The 16,464-nt window shown below is 42.6% G+C and overlaps 2 protein-coding genes across 3 annotated transcripts in view; one reads left to right on the top strand and one right to left on the bottom strand.

Annotated features, from left to right (window-relative positions):
* Nucleotides 1-6,528, bottom strand: part of Rad9b (RAD9 checkpoint clamp component B) — a 30,331-nt gene extending 23,803 nt beyond the window's left edge. Inside the window, exons 1-4 of the mRNA XM_021631395.2 lie at nucleotides 6,302-6,528; nucleotides 4,504-4,574; nucleotides 3,594-3,740; nucleotides 3,315-3,429 (exon numbers count right to left, since the gene is read on the bottom strand). Coding sequence (XP_021487070.2) covers nucleotides 3,315-3,429; nucleotides 3,594-3,740; nucleotides 4,504-4,574; nucleotides 6,302-6,359 — 391 coding nt within the window. The 5' untranslated portion in view covers nucleotides 6,360-6,528. The remainder of the gene's footprint in view (nucleotides 1-3,314; nucleotides 3,430-3,593; nucleotides 3,741-4,503; nucleotides 4,575-6,301) is intronic.
* Nucleotides 6,481-15,505, top strand: Vps29 (VPS29 retromer complex component). Of its 2 annotated transcripts, none has more exons than XM_021631343.2 (4): nucleotides 6,481-6,628; nucleotides 11,950-12,141; nucleotides 14,078-14,313; nucleotides 15,024-15,505. In XM_021631343.2, the coding sequence occupies exons 1-4, from the start codon at nucleotides 6,626-6,628 to the stop codon at nucleotides 15,139-15,141; spliced, it is 549 nt and encodes a 182-aa protein (XP_021487018.1). In that variant the 5' UTR covers nucleotides 6,481-6,625; the 3' UTR covers nucleotides 15,142-15,505. The 2 variants fall into 2 exon arrangements, with proteins under 2 accessions (XP_021487018.1, XP_060238404.1); XM_060382421.1 differs by lacking the exon at nucleotides 6,481-6,628 and adding an exon at nucleotides 6,829-7,345.
* Nucleotides 15,506-16,464: the final 959 nt, after the last annotated feature.

Raw genomic sequence — 16,464 nt, 5'->3', positions numbered from 1 at the left:
TGGTTGTTTGTTTTGTTTTTTGAGACAGAATTTCTCTGTGTAGCTTTGCCTGTCCTGAACTCACTCTGTAGACCAGCCGGGGCCTCAAACTCAGAGATCCTCCTGCCTCTACCTGCTGCGTGCTGGGATTAAAGGTGTGCTCCACCACTGCCCAGCTTATTCAGTGTTTTTTAATGAAATTGAAGTTATTAGCACACCTGTAGGCTACCTTGCAACAAAAACCTAAATGACTCCTCACTTCATAAATATGTGTGTGAGTCAGAGCTTCACTTTCTCCAGAATCACGGAACCCTTTTAAAAGGCCCTCTCTTTGCAGACCTGTCTCAAGCCAGCAGAGAACATGGGTGAAGACCACATTCCTCAGGGACACTCTGAACTGTGGCCGGTGCAGAAGGAAAACAGAGGGTTGGGCGAAGTATCAACAGGTGGACTGAATCCTTAGGAGGACCACAGTCTTTTCTTTCTTAGCAGATGTCTGTCAGTTACCGTTCTGGATGCTCTTTGTGGTTAAAATCAAAGAAAGCCCATTGTGGAGGCTCATGTCTGGGTAATTGTTTTCTTCTAGCAAAAGAGCTAAACTGACTTTACTAATGCTTGATTTTTCCCCAAAGTCCCAATCTGTATCTACAGCAGCTAACTGAATTATCTTCTCAGAAGACTTTTCTCAACTGAACTTGAACAATCTTTCTCCACCAGCTGACTGGCATAAAGTTACAAACATAAACTGCAAATCACTGCAGCCTAAACAGAACTAGCCCAGGACTGGGGCAGCATCCCTGTCATGGCTCTTTCTCTGGTCCTCCCTCCCTTCCAGCCCCAGGACCCTTTGGCCTAAACCTGTACAGTACAATGTGGTCCAGATACGGCTTTTGGCCAAATGGATGACAACACTACCCCCTGGCTACCAGGTAGAGTCCAGGTTGGTCTAGTCATAGCAAAGTCAAGCATTTCTGTCAAGGGATGTACAAAGGAAAGTTTTAGGAAGTTCTTCATGTGGAAGAAGCACCTAGTCCCTTACAGCAAAGTCACCTTGTTATAAGTTTTGTTGTGGTGGTACTGATATATGCTGTGACTCAAACCCTGTGAATAAAGAAAAAGGAAACCATGAAGAGGGGGAGTAGGAAGAAGAGAAAGGAGGGAGGAGAGGAGGGGAGAGAAGAGGAAGAAGGAGGAAGAGGGAGGGAGAAAAGGAAGGAAAGGAGAAAGGAGGAAGAAGAAAAAGAAGAGGGGGAAAGAATTAGAAGGAGGTACGAGAAACAGAAGCAGCAGCAGCAGCAGCTGGAGCAGCCTAGACTGCAAGTACCTGTACCATGACTTCAAACTTTCATCCTTACCTGATACAAATGTTACTGGGCTCAATTGTCTGATTTTCCGTTTCTTTTCTTTATATATATATATATGTGTGTGTGTGTGTGTGTGTGTGTGTGTATGTAATTTTATTTTTTATATTAATTACAGGTTATTTACTTTGTATCCAGCTGTAGCCTCCTCCCTCATTCCCTCCCCATCCCACCCTCCCTCCCTCATCTCCTCCCTGCCCCTGTCTAAGTCCACTGATGGGAGGCGTCCTCCTCTTCTTTGTATCTTAAGGCACGCTACATAATAAAAACACCCTACAAAACTATCCTAAATGAATCAATCACAAATATTTTTGCTTTAACTTTTGCTTTGTTTTAAGACACGCTCATAAAAAAATTTAAAACTGCAGGCTCATGTATTCTGGCTGGCCTGGAACTTGCTACGTGGCTGAGAATAACCTTGAACTTCTGATTCACCTGCCTCTAACCTCCTCAGGTACTAGGATTATAGGCACACAGTACTAAGCCTAGTATAGAAATATTTACTGGGAATAGCTCTAATAGAGCCATGTTTGAGATACTTCAGATCCTGAACAGTTGGTTCTCTGAAGTCCACCTGGACAGAAGGGACAAGGAGACTGCACTAACGTCATGGTTGAAGAGCACTCAGTCTGCATCAGGCCTGTTGCTCTGGGGAAGAAGACCTCACTTTTTCCCCACAGCACCCTGAGGCATGAGGGTAAAGCCAGTGCCATTGTACATAGCAGACAGGGAAGGCTCCTGGAGCTTATGTTCTTCCACAAGGCCAACAAGCAGTGGAATAGAAGTCACAGCTACATTTCGTGACAATCAGCCTTGCGGTCCTTTGAGTACACTCTGTACATGGTTTGCTGTTACATGGATTTAGATTCAAAGAAGGGAGAAATAATGCTATACCATTTATGTTCAGAGAGAAAATCTAGGACAACCAGGGCTATTCAGAGAAACCCTGTCTCAAAAAAAAAATTAAAAATATGATTATAACAGTTGTATGGAAGTGAATGGAATTACCCCTGACCACAAGACCATTCCCAAAGAAGATTTGGACCAATGTTACAAGTATGAATTATTCTGAGGCAGGATCTCACTATATAGCTAAGAGCCTAAAACTGGCTACATACATGCACTAGCCTCAAACTCATGATCCTGTTGGCTCAGCCACTTTAGTGCTATGTTCAAAGATGTGTGCCATCACATCCAGCTAGAAAAACCAATTCAGATTCAACTAAACATTTGTGTAGGGGGCATGTGTCATGTGCTAGTGTGTGCTGGAGTTGGAGGCATGGCATGAAAGACAACCTCAGGTGTCATTCCTCGGGGACTGTTGACCAATTTTTTTTAAATTTATCTACATTGGTGTTTGACTGCATAAATGTCAATGTGAGGGTGTTGGATCCCCTGTAACAGGAGTTACAGACATTTGTGAGCTGCCATGTGGGTGCTGGGAATTGAACCTGGGTCCTCTGGAAGAGCAGTCAGTGCTCTTAACCGCTGAGCCATCTCTCCAGCACCCCCAATTTTTTTTTTTTTGTGGTTGTTTGTTTTTTTGTTTCCCTGAATATGGAACCTCACACAGGGTCAAGCTCTTCAAGCAGGGTAGGCTGGCCAGAAGATGAGCTCCAGGAATCTGCCTGTCTCTGTCTCTGCCTCTACAGCCTTGGAACTACAAGCATGTGCCACCATACTTAGATTTTTTTTTTTTTCTTACATGGTTCTGGGGATCAAATTCAGATCATTTCCTTGCAAGTCTGACTGATCCATCTCCCCAGTTGGACATTTTTAAAAGCTGCTTTGTTTTACATGCAGGCAAGCTTGTGCCATGAAGGCCTATGGAAATAACAGGGGCCACCTTGCAACACATCTGCAAAGACAGGTGCCACACCCATCATGCTCCAGACCTGTACCCCACCTCATAGCAAGTCTGCAGCCTGCACGCATAAAAATGCCAAGGAACACACAGTTTTCAGCTGCACCTACCATGCCTGCAGAAGAACTGAAAGACGACTCTGCCTTTATCCAACCTGCTGACTATGTTGCACTTCTCTACACTCCTTTCGAGGTAATTCAGACATCTAAAGATTGGCAGAATTGACTGCAACACAAATACATTGGAAACACTAAACACACAGTATGGCTGGCCCATTAGCTTTTAAAACCCCAACAGATGAAAAGCCTATGTATTCATGAACAGCACTGAGATGATTAAGTATAGCACAGCTGTTATGTCCCATATAAGAGAAAACCAACTGCTTTTACCTTTATTGCCAATTTGCAATTTAAATTCAGTGGTATGTCATCACTCATCGTGGCTGAGGGTGACCACTGATAATGTTGAAAAAACACAGACGAGAACAAGACATAGCCATATGTTGAATGACAAGAATTCACAGATCTCAGAGCAAGCTGGAAAAAAATAAGTTAGCTATTTCAGAGAAAACCAACTTCTATCCTGAATTAATCCTACTATGAGTATAATGCAACAAATATATTCAAATGAAACCATGTGCACTGAATTTGCACATGGTCACCTATATGTATGTATGTATATTGAACATATTTACAAAATCTGTAATATTAAGCTCTGAAACTGTAAAACTATAAATGTCCACAGTGACCATAATGCTAATGAATGAAGTGGTGGAAAGTGAGAGAAAAGAGCCTTGAGTGACTGACAGTCTCATACCTTGTCCAAGGGGAGAAGCTATCACTTAATTGTCAGGTTTCTGAATTTTTAAGTGCTTAGGATTTTACCCACCACCCCTGGCTTGGACTTGGCTCTTTTAAACATCTTCTCTTGCTTTAATATATGATCAGTCACTTAACATTCTTTTAAATTGAATTGGTTTTGGTTTGTAAGACAGCTTCTCATAGTTCAAACTGGTCTCAAACTTGATATATAGTTGGCTGTCCTCTGCCTCCCTGGTGCTGGGATTACAGGCCTATGCCCTTACACCTGGCTTTTTTTTTTTTTTTAAAGGCCTCCCCCCCACCCCGTCTTTTTCCCCAAGACAGTGTTTCTCTGTGTAGTCATGGCTGTTCTGGAACTCGCTCTGTAGACCAGGCTGGCCTCAAACTCACAGAGATATGCCTGCCTCTTCATCCCAAATGCTGGGGTTAAAGGTGTGTACCACCACACACAGCTGGCTTTTTAAATGGACTTACTTACACCTTTCTCAGATGGGTCTAGCCACAGCTCATCACTCACTCGTGACAGAGTTTGTATTGCTTTCCCAAATACTATGGAGGAAAAGAAAGGTGCTGTTTATAGTTTCTCCTAGCAGTAAAGATAACTTACAAAACTCCTGCATTCACAGGACTCAAATGAAAACTGGAAAGGATAGTGGGATCAACTGAACAATTTAACCATGCCTGTCAAATTCTTCAAGTTGAGCTCTTTGGTACTGCCCTGTGGGTCAGATTGCCAGAACTAGAAATGAAGTGTTTTGTTTTTTTTAAGATTTGTTTATTATGTATACAGTACTCTTCCTGCATGTGTGCCTGCACATCACAAGAGGACACAGATCTCATTACAGATGGCTGTGAGCCACCATGTGGTTTCTGGGAATTGAATTCAGGACCTTTGGAGGAATAGGCAGTGCTCTTAACCGCTGAACCATCTCTCCAGCCTGAAAATAGGGTCTTTTGATATTGCAGAGACCCCATCAACCAAAGTACTAATTATCTGCAAATTGTTGGCAACCATCCTACCCAAACTTCAAGGCCTAGTCTATACCACCTCCTTCAGTCTGGTTCTACCATTCATCTGAGCTTGATCTTGGGCAAAAGGCTGAAAACTAACCAGTTACCAGCCACTTTGATTCATGGGCTATATATATATTATAACAGTCAGTTGTTATATTTATTTGGCCCAGCAGCCCCATGTGACTCACAACCACCTGTAATAAGAGCTGGTACCCTCCTATGATGTGCAGGCAGAACACTGTATACATAATCAATAAATAAATCTTAAAAATTATTCAGCTGAGCCACATAGCATTTTGTAGACTAATTTACATTAGGAGATACCATAAAACACCCTTAACATACATAGTAAAAATTCATTAAATTTTCAGCGTTATAAAAGTCAACAAAATTATTTCCCCTACAAGCTAATTTGCATGGTAATGCTTTCATTCATTTTCTTCTTGAGTTCTCCCAACACTCTGCGTGGGGGCCAGGAGCGGGGATATCCAACCCAGGGCCTTGTACATGCCAGGCAAACTGTCCATCTACCCACAAACCCTGTCCCCAGCCCAAACATTCCCTTTTATAAGGCTGTTTTTTTTAATAATTTCTTTAATTTTTATTTTATGTCATTAGTGTAAAGGTGTCAGAGGCCTTGGAATTGGCATTACCAACAGTTGTGAGCTGCCGCGTGGGTGCTGGGAATTGAACCCAGGTCCTTTGGAAGAGCAGGCAGTGCTCTTAACCACTGAGCCACCTCTCCAGCCCCTGTCCTTCTAATTATTGAACTCATTACATGTATTTTTATATCACGCTTACAAGAAACTATCAACTAAGTCTCATTTTCTGATTGAGGAAACTGAGCTTCAAAGAGACGCAGTAGCTTGTTCAAGATCATGCATTAAAAAAACAACCACAACAACAAATTCTCCGGCATAATCTCAAATAAAGATCAGGTTGTTTTGCCTGAGCTCAAAACAACTTTTGCTCCTCAAATATTGTTCTCCCCTCAATTTCTCCCCACATTAGACCTCATCTGAAACTAAAGCCCAATGCCACAATTCATTTCATGGCCACCAAACTAAATACTAGGCGTAAAGGAAAGGGACAGCAATGCTACTCGAAGCCCAGCAAGGCCCTCATGAGGGGCGCTATGGCCAGGCTTCGCGTCCTCAGTCGTGGCGAAGAATGGCGGAGGAAGCGTTAAGAAGACCCGGAGACACTTCACAGACGTTAGCCTTTCCCTCTTCTAAGTGACAAAGCAAGAATGGCCGCTCCACCTTTCACCTGACCGCCCGTCATCTCGCACTTCAGCTTGGCTACCGGGAAAGCAGCCATGGCGGGCGGAAGGGCTCCAGGCGGAGGCGCCCGGATGCTGCCCGCGCTTTCCGCGAGCTCCGCCTGCACCTTGCCCCACCCGCGAGGGTTTTCTCACAGCGCGGGGGCGCTCTCTGACGGCGAAAGAGCCTTAGCGGCCCCCGTAGGACAGTCTCCCGCAAACTCCGCGTCTCATTGGTGGAGGAGGAGGAGGTGGGCGGGTCACCGAGGAGCCTGAGGAAGAGGGCGGCGGCGTTCGTGGTGACTGAACGGAGCCCGGTGACAGGATGGTGAGCGGCGGCGGCGGCGGCGGCGGCGAACCGGGTCGGGCCGTGACGCTGCGGCGTCGGGAGTGCGGGGGGGCGAGGAGGATGCGGAAGGAGGCGCGAGCCCGGGAAGGCGGCGGAGGAGGGACGGGAGGATCGCCGCTGGCCGAGGGCGCGGCCGGGCCTGGCGTCGCCGCTCGCCCCGGCGGCCAGAGGACGTGCGAGGCGGACCCGGCCGCTCGTCCTGTCACGAGACCGGCTCGCGGAGGCCGGGGAGGCTTCGGGCCGTCCGCGGGAGCGCACGGCTCTCTCCCCGCTGCTCCGCCCCGTCTTGCTGGGCACAGCCGGCCTCGGTGCGGGACGCGAGGCTCCGGGAGGGGACCGCTTGTCTCCCGTCGCTGCGACCCCCTAGAGCGAAGTCGTGGCGATCGTTTGGAGAGCTTCAGCTTCCCCAAACTGCAGCAGGCCTTTGCCCCGCAATAGGTTGCCGACCCTGCGACCTTTCTGGACGGCGTCTGGGGACCGGACGCGTGCCTGTACTCAGATTTTTGAAGGCGCTCCTCTGCTCTCTCAAGTTTGTAGAGGGTTCCTGTAGGTGTTTGCAGTTTGTGCTGGTGAACGTTAAAGTGGAGGCACCTCTCTGGCTGATGGACGTGGGGGTGCGCGTTCACAGAGATTAGTCTTCTGCAAGGGACCTTTGAAAAGGTGGCTTTATAAGCGTTCCGAAGATAGATGCTTGAGGTAGCCGGGTTTTTGCTTTTAAACAGTAGACTAGTTAATTTATGGCATTTTTGGAGACACTTCCAGGGGAGAAGAATTTGCTCCTACGATCCTTGTTCATGTTTGTGAAGTCCTTTTGAAAGGTGAACACTTGTGCTTAACAGTCGTTGCCCTGTTATTCGTCACATTTTTTTTAATCTTATTTAAAATTTTTTTTTTTTTTTGCATGTGTGTCTCTTGCTTGAGTTCACGTACAAGTGCCATTGGAGGCCAGGGGTTGGGATTCCCCCTGGAACTGGAGTTGCAGGCAGTTGTTATATACCATGTGGGTGCTGGGAACTAAATCCGGGTCCTTTGCAAGATCAGCAAGTGTTTTTAATTGCTGGGCCATCTCTGTCAGCCTACCTCAAGTTATTATGATATAACCCTGGCTAGCCTGGAATTCACAGAGACCTGCATACCTCTGATCTTTCCTTGACATTTTCATCACTTGATAATCACATGCTAGTAATATCCTTTGTTGCAAATAATAACCTACCGGGAGCATGGTTTTTCACTACTAGAACTTCAAAGATAAAAAATTATAACCAATGTATCCAGAGATAACAAGACCCCAGTAACCAGAAAATACTAGCTTTAACCTATCCTGATAAATTCTTCAAATTATAAATATCTAATCTTACAAAGAGTAAACAGAATGAGAAATAAGGGGACAGGAGTCTATGTGGAAAGCAAGATTAGAAAATGTAGAATGACATTGACAAATTGAATTTGCTGTCTGTGGGTGTTTGTCCTTTGTTTAAAAGTAAAGTGAGTGGTTCTTTTGAAACTATGTTCATCACAGCTGATTTTTAACATTTCTTTCCATAACATTCAGAAATCATTAACAAATTTTGCATATTTGGTATGTTTTTTTTTTCCTTTTAACCTTTGTTGCTTCCTTTTAACATTGGTCATGTTTCACCCTTTTTTTTTTTTCATTCCCCTGTCTGCAATCAACTTCTTCATTCCACTAAGGCTGGGCACAGAGTAAGTTTTTCTTCGCTCCTACTAACAATGGTGGTTGGGTGGCTGATAACTGACTGGGTTTCTCACCCTTCCCAGCTCTGTCAAATAGGAGGTAACCAAATCCCCACGCTTTGTCTGGGCTGTTCCTGTAGATAGATTTAACAAGACATCAGTTTCTAGATCTTTTGCGGCCTCTGCTGTCTGACCTGATTTGCCATTGTGGAATTTAGGTAGGGGCACTCTTTCTTATAACTCGGTCACCAGCAGAGAACCACAGGATTCTGTACTAATGTGTGGACATTCATCCAGTCACAGCTCTCACATGTTAATAGTCAGGAATTGAAGTCTTCAGTCATGACAACACTACTGAGTCTCACTACTGTTCTTACTGGTACATTCTGACTGAGCAATTCATTTTTTGTCCAAGAGATTTTCAGCTTGTTTTAGACAGACATCCTCATATGAATTCAGAAGTCCTTCTTTTAATACAGAAATTCTCTTTTCTTTTACTTTTTCTCAAACATCAGCGTCCCACATTAACTGTTCTTCAATCTACATCTGAAGGGACCCCCTCTAAAATGAAGATTGTTCTATGCCAAGGTACTTGTCTACTAATGGAGGTTGGATACTCTGCAGTGGTTTGAGCTTTAAAAGGCTTTCCCCAAAGTAGACTCACTCTGACCACCTGTCACTTCAGCTACTCTGTGTCTTCATAACAGTAGCTTTTCTTTGCAATCATTCTTATTTTTGTTAGGAGATTAATCAAGCTTGTTTTAGTAATCATTCTCATTTCATACATTTTGGGGTTTTTTGGTTTTGCTTTGATTTTTGGTTTTTTGAGATAGGATCTCTCTGTGTAGTGCTGGCTGTCCTGGAACTCACTCTGTATTCCAGGCTGTCCTCAAGCTCACAGAGCTTGTCTGTCTCACAGAGCTGCCTCTGTCTCCCAAGTGCTGGGATTAAAGGTATGGGCCACCACCACCTAACCACAGTTTGGGTTTTGATTGATTTTAAATTTTAATTAAGATTTTTGTAATTAGTTATTTTATGTGGATGTGTTTGTCTGCATGCCTGTCTGTGTACTGCATGTGTGCCTGATACCCTCCAAGGCCAGAAAAGGGCATCAGATCCCCTGGAACTGGAGTTGCAGACAGTTGTGAGCCACCATGTGCTGGGAGTTGAACCTGGATCCTCGGAAGAGGAATCAGTTCTCTTAACCACTGAGCCACTTTCCAGCTGCCAAATTAGCTATTTTTTTAAAAATATTTATTATTTATACAGTATTCTGCCTGTATTGTGCCAAATTAACTATTTTAAATTAATTTTAACATTATGGTGGCAAAACTTTGTTTTATCATAGTAAATATGTAATGAATGCTCTCTTTGATACTGTTCAGTTATAGTCGTGCCTTGAAAAGCAGTTAAAGTGTGTGTGCAGTAATGAATGGACAGTTTGTATGAGGAAAATCCTGTAAGGTGTCCTTTTATTAGTCAACATGAAAAATCTCTTCTGTTGCTCTCAGGGGGACATGTGTTATCTTTACATGAACTTTTAAACTATGTCAGGTTATTTTGTTCAATCTTGAAATTTCTTAAAATTTCATAGGATTGGCTCACTGTCACCCTCCACCCCTAGGACAGGATTTCCCAGTGTAGCTTTGGTTTATCTGGAATGCTATATAGACTGGGCGGTTTTGAACTCAGAGATCTGGCTCCTTCTTCCTCCTTAGAGCTGGGATTAAAGGTGTACGCCACCATGCCTGTTTTAGGATTGCCTTTTTAGTTCTTTGATATTATTTTTGTCATCTGACTTTGTGGCAACTCTCAACTATCTCCTGCTAAACTTGTGACACAATTACCTGGCCTTTTGTTTTACTTCTCTAATGCACATAACTATGAAAGTATTAAGTTTACAAGCTATACCGAGGGGATAGAAGAAGCAGCTTTATTCAGGTAATACGAATATGACAGTGATGATTTCTAATGAAAGAAAGTGAATAGAGCAAAACCTGTAAGTCAGATCACATATGTGCCTGCTGAGACTCTAAAGCGTAGGTCTTTGTGCCCTGGAGCATACTGCTAAGAGTTTCATGTAACTAAGTCAGTTAATCAGAGCTAATGTTCTTCAAAGAGTTCTTACATAACTACACTATCACTATTAACCTTTTCCCTAATGTTTCATTTTTATATTTATATACACATACATATATGTGTATGTATGTATTTTGTGAGTGTGATAGTTTCACTTTGTAGCATTGGCTGGCCTAGATCTGGAACTTGCTTGCCGTGCAGCCCAGGTTGGCCTTAATCTAGTAGTCTTCATGTCTCAGCTTCCTGAGTGCTGGATTTATAAGCATGAACCACCATATCCAACATTCCCTCTCTCCTTTCCTCCCTTACTCTACCTCCTTCCCTCTCTCCCTCCTTCCCTCTCTCCCTCCTCTCCTGTCTCTCTCCTCTTTCTCTTCCTCCCTCCCTCTTTCTCCTTTTTGAGACAAGGTCTCACTATGTTATCTTAGGCTGGCCTGGAGCTTTATTTGCAGACCAGATTGACCTCAAACTAATAGAGATCCATCTGCCGCTGCATCCTGAGTGCTGGAATTAAAGGCATGTGCCACCATACCCAGCCATATTATTCATTTTTTTTAAGTGTGTTTTTCTTGCATGTGCTGTTGTATTACATTACAGCACATGCATACAGTACCTGAGGAGGTCAGAAGAGGGCATCAGACCCACTAGAAGTGGAATTGGATTGTTTTGAGCTGCCTTGTGGGTGCTGGGAACTGAACTTGGGATCTCAGCAAGAGCAGCCAGTGCAAGAAACATCTTAACCATCTCTGTGGGCCCATATTATTTCATTTCTGATAATTTTCTTTAACAATGCTTTTTAAGTCAAACAGGTTTTTTAGTATACTTGCAGAAATAAGAATTGTGTCATTCTTCAAAACTACCAAATGCTATAGATGCTAGCATTATTTTGTTCACTTTGTAGTTTTCATTTTATTCAATGTAATTTATAAGTTTCTAAATCTTTTAAAGTTTTATTTTTATATGCATTGGTATTCTGTCTGCATGTTTGTGTGAGGGTGGCAGATCCTTTGGAATTGGTGTTACAGACAGTTGTGAGTTGCCATGTGGGTGCTGGGAGTTGTACTTGGGTCCTCTGTAGAGCGTCCAGTGCTCTTAACCATTGAGCTCTCTCTTTCTAGCCCTAAATAAACTTTTTGTTTTTTACGTTTTGTGAAACAGGATCTTTCTGTGTAGCTGTGGCTGACCTAGAACTTGCTCTATCGACTAGGCAGGCCTTGAAATTGCAGTACCCCCTGCCCTGTGCTGGGATTACAGGCGTGCTCATACCTGGCTAGTGAATAATTTTAGAATACTTGATTTTATTCTACTTTTTATTGGTAAATAGCAAAACTTTTGATACCCAAGATAAAGGTGTGTTAGAGCAGACCCAGGACCGTGTGTTTGCTGACCCTTGATAGGAACTGTATGAGTGCCTTCTGCTCTGTTGGGCTCTGGAGTCTCTGACAGGCTTGAAGGGGTAATTGTGGGAGGATCACATTGTTGGAATTGTGTCTAATGCTGTTTTTATTTCTCTGTGACACTGAAAGTTGGTGTTGGTGTTAGGAGATCTGCATATTCCACATCGGTGCAACAGCCTGCCGGCTAAATTCAAAAAACTCCTGGTGCCGGGAAAGATCCAGCACATTCTTTGCACTGGAAACCTTTGCACCAAGGAGAGCTATGACTATCTCAAGACTCTGGCTGGCGACGTCCACATCGTGAGAGGAGACTTCGATGAGGTGCCATTTCCCTTTCCCTCCCATCTGGGCCCTTTTCCTGCTGCTTTGCATAAACCTTATCTTTTAGACTCTAGTTTTTTCATTCTTTCTTCCCCGCCCGTTTGACAAGTTATCCTAGGAACTAGACATGAGGTGGTAGAACACCTCTCTAAGCATACATAATGCCTCAACATCACGCTTACTTGTCTCCCAAGTATAAAATTACAGGTGAAGTATCCTCATTTTGCAGCAAGAAGTGTTATGACTTAGGCATTCTTCGACTTGAGGACATTTGCACATATGTGATAAATTGTTAGGGTTAAGAGCCAGATCTAAACATCACATTCATTTCATTCCTTTATACCTTATGTGCATAGCCAGAAGATACAAAGTGAATTCCAGGCCAGCTAGATCTATCAAATAAGATCCTGTATGGAGGAGGAAAAATTTAATAAGAGTTCTTAAGTTTCAGCTTTGCTCATTAGTTATTAAATAATGTGACTCTTAACAAGTTACTTTTCTTCTGACCCTCAATAAATTATGGTTGAATTGAATTCATAAGAATAAACCAGATTCCAGTATGAAGAAATTACTTTGTGCTTCTAGGAATCTTAAGCTTTTCAAAAAGTATTTAATTTGGTTGGTGCTTTCAAAGGGTTTAGGGCCACTGAGGTGGCTCAGTGGTAAAGGCACTTGCCACCAAGCCTGATGACCTGGTTTGATTCCCAGGACCCACATGGTTGGAGAGACCTGACTCCAGGTTGTCCTTTGACTGCCACAAGTGCACACATGAATTGACACACACAAAATAATTTAAAGATCTATTTAAAAAAAAATGTTTCTTTATACCAAACGAATGAACACACAGTGTTCTTGTTTAGCAGATTTAAAGAAGATTTAGAGTAAATTATGGAGGTGGCATGGTGATGAAAGACTAGGGAGATAGGAAAGGACAGCCTAATTGTTTTGGGTTTTGAGGTTTTTGAAACAGGGTTTCTCTGTGTAAGCCTGTCCTGGAACTCACTCTGTAGACCAGGCTGGCCTCAAACTTACCAGATCCACCTGCCTCTGCTTCCCAAGTGCTGGAATTGAAGGTGTGCACCACCACCGCCTGGTGACAGCTTACTTGTAATTAGAATATAGGTCTAGTGTATTAAAAATATATTAAGGTTTCTTATGTTAAAGACGGTTTAATTAGCAAGGCTAAATTTAATTCCTAATTTGCTAAATGCACAGACTCTAAAGCCATGTAACCAGGCTTTGCCTCTCACCTCAACCACTTACTGCTACATAACCTTGGGCAAGTTATTCCAGCTTCTTTGTATCTTAGTTTCCTCATCCATAAAATGGGTATCATAACTATTAAAGCCTGGGATGCAATTTAAATAAATCTCAGCTTATAAATTGTGTGCCTTAAGTTGTGAAAAATCACGCGTAGGGATAATTACTCTAAATTTTTCATTACAGTATTAGTGCATCCATGCACGTGTGCCGAAGTGGTCGTGTGAAGGGGAAAGGACACCAGATTGCAGAAGTCAGTTCCCTCTTCACAGTGTGGGATCCGGGTTTAGAAACAAGGCTCGAGGGTCAGATGATTGTTCAAGGTTCCTGAATAAACTGCATTGAAAAAAAAAAAAAAAAAGAAACAAGGCTCGGGGCAAATGCCTTTACCTGCTGAGCCATCTCACCAGCCCAGGAATAACTGTTCTGTAAAGCATTCCTTAAACAACACATATTGTATAGAAATTAACTCAATACAGTGGTTTCTTGGCAGCTTCCCGTTTACATCAGCTGAACTGTGTTTTAAGCACCATTGCAGTGTCACAGGCTGAGAAGAAACAATTTATAAATATGTTTATTGTAGGATATTGTCTGAAGATACCTATGAGATTGAATATTTAAACAAAAAGTTTCATTCTGTCTGAAATATATGTTTTCTGTGTCTTTTCTCTATCAGAATCTGAGTTATCCAGAACAGAAGGTTGTTACTGTGGGACAGTTCAAGATTGGTCTGATCCACGGACACCAAGTTATCCCATGGGGAGACATGGCTAGCTTAGCACTGCTGCAGAGGCAGTTTGATGTGGACATCCTTATCTCAGGACACACTCACAAATTTGAAGCATTTGAGCATGAAAATAAATTCTACATTAACCCAGGTTCTGCCACTGGGGCATATAATGCCTTAGAAACGTAAGTGCCACAACTTAGGCATTTAGACCTTTAGAAGAGGCAATAACTGCATATGTGACATTTCATAAAGAAAAATACAACATTTAAATAAGAGCTGGTGTGGTGGTACATCCCTTCAACCCCAGCATTCCAGAGGCAGGCAGCAGATCTCTTCTAGTTCAAGGCCAGCCACTGTTACACAGTGAGACCCTGTGTTAAAAAACAGAATAAATAGGTAAATAAGTTCTTAATTAGCACTTTTTCATTTTTTTTTAAATTTTTATTTAACTTTATTTTTTATGTGCATTATTGTGTCAGATCCCTTGGAATGGGCATTCGGTTTTGAGCTGCCCTGTGGTTGCTGGGAATTGAACCCGGGTCTTTTGGAAGAGCAGACAGTGCTCTTAACCACTGAGCCATCTCTCCAGCCCCAGCACTCTTTTATTGCTGTTCTTTTTTTTTTTTTTTTTTCCCTTGTGACAGGGTTTCTCTCTTTTCCTGTCTGTCTTGGAACTCACTATGTAGACCAGGCTGGCCTCAAACTCAGAGATCTGCCTGCCTTTGCCTCTCTGAGTGCTGGGATTAAAGGCGTGTGCCACCATTGCCCACCTACTGTTGTTTTCAGTGTGCAGGTAACAATCATATTTCTCCTTGTGTGCAATAGCTTGAATTGAAATTTACAGTGCTATTATTTTAGTATAAAACACTGACGTTGTTTATTTTTCTTTCAGAAATATTATTCCGTCATTTGTGCTGATGGATATCCAGGCTTCTACAGTTGTCACTTATGTTTATCAGCTAATTGGAGATGATGTGAAAGTAGAACGAATTGAATACAAAAAATCTTAAAGCCAGGCCTGTCTTGATCATTTTCTCTTTTGTTTTTCCTTTCCTTGTTCAAATCAAATAATTAAACACAAGAGGCACACAGTTGTATCACCTTTGTAATATTTTGCACTAAAAAGTCTTCTCTGTTAATACATAATTGCTCTAAGCTTCTTGTAAACTATAAAAATATATTTAGTTTTCAGTATATGGTTTCTATTGGAAGAGGTCCACCACACAATACAGGACCATGTTAGGAAGTTCACCTTTGTAAATATCTACCTAGTTGGAATTTGGGCTTCATTACAAAATTAGTGCATGAAGACAAAGAATCCGGACTTTGTATATGTTTTCTTTTCTCTGGTAATAAATGTTTACCTTCCATTTAGACTTTCTTGAAAGCCTGTGTTTAATTTAAAAACCATACACTTGAAATCTCAGCACTCAAAAGGCAGAGGCAAGTAGATCTCTTAAGAGCTGTATGCCGGGGCTGGAGAGATGGCTCAGTGGTTAAGAGCACTGTCTGCTCTTCCAAATGGACCCGGGTTCAATTCCCAACACCCACATGGCAGCTCACAACTGTCTGTACCACCAATTCCAAGGAATCTGATACCTTCACACATAAAATAAAATAATTTATTAAAAAAAAAAAAAGAGTTGTATGCCAGTCAAGTATGATGGCACGCACCTTTAATCCCAGCACCTGGGAGGCAGAGGCAGGTGGATCACTGAGTTCGAGGCCAACCTGGTCTACAAAGGAATTCCAGGACAGCCAAGGCTACACAAAGAAACCCTGTCTCAGAAAACAAAACAACAAGAGTTATATACCAGTCTGGTCTATATTGTCAATGCTAGGCCAGCCAAAGTTACATGGGTAAACCCTGTCTCAAAAAAATAAACATAAAAATGAGAAACCAAATGCAACTGCAGATGTTTTAGAGTAAAGGTGTGTATAACTCCAGATGTGTTTCAGAACTACAGTGGTTCTGAACCTGTGGCTTGAATGACCCTTTCACAGAGGTCACCTGAGACCACTGGAAAACATTTACATTACGGTTCATAACAGTAGCAAAATTACAGTTATGAAGTAGCAATGAAAATAATTTTATGGTTGGGGTCACCACAACATGAGGAACTGTATTAAAGGTTGCAGCATTAGGCTGAGAACCACTGTGGTATTGTGAGGCTTGTGGCATATGCCTGTAGTCTCTGCATCAGGAGGCCTAGGCAGGAAGGTCTGGCACGGGGTCAAACATGAGACTGATTTGCAGCTTCGAAGTGCTGTACCATGCTAACAAATCAGTGTGTTTTTAGTTTATTTTTTTGGAGGGTGCAGAGGACAGGGTT

This window comes from Meriones unguiculatus, chromosome 4 (genome assembly GCF_030254825.1).
Source record: "Meriones unguiculatus strain TT.TT164.6M chromosome 4, Bangor_MerUng_6.1, whole genome shotgun sequence".
Lineage (NCBI taxonomy): Eukaryota > Metazoa > Chordata > Mammalia > Rodentia > Muridae > Meriones > Meriones unguiculatus.
The sequence above is the reverse complement of the archived record's forward strand: the minus strand, read 5'-3'. Positions and strand labels throughout refer to the sequence as shown.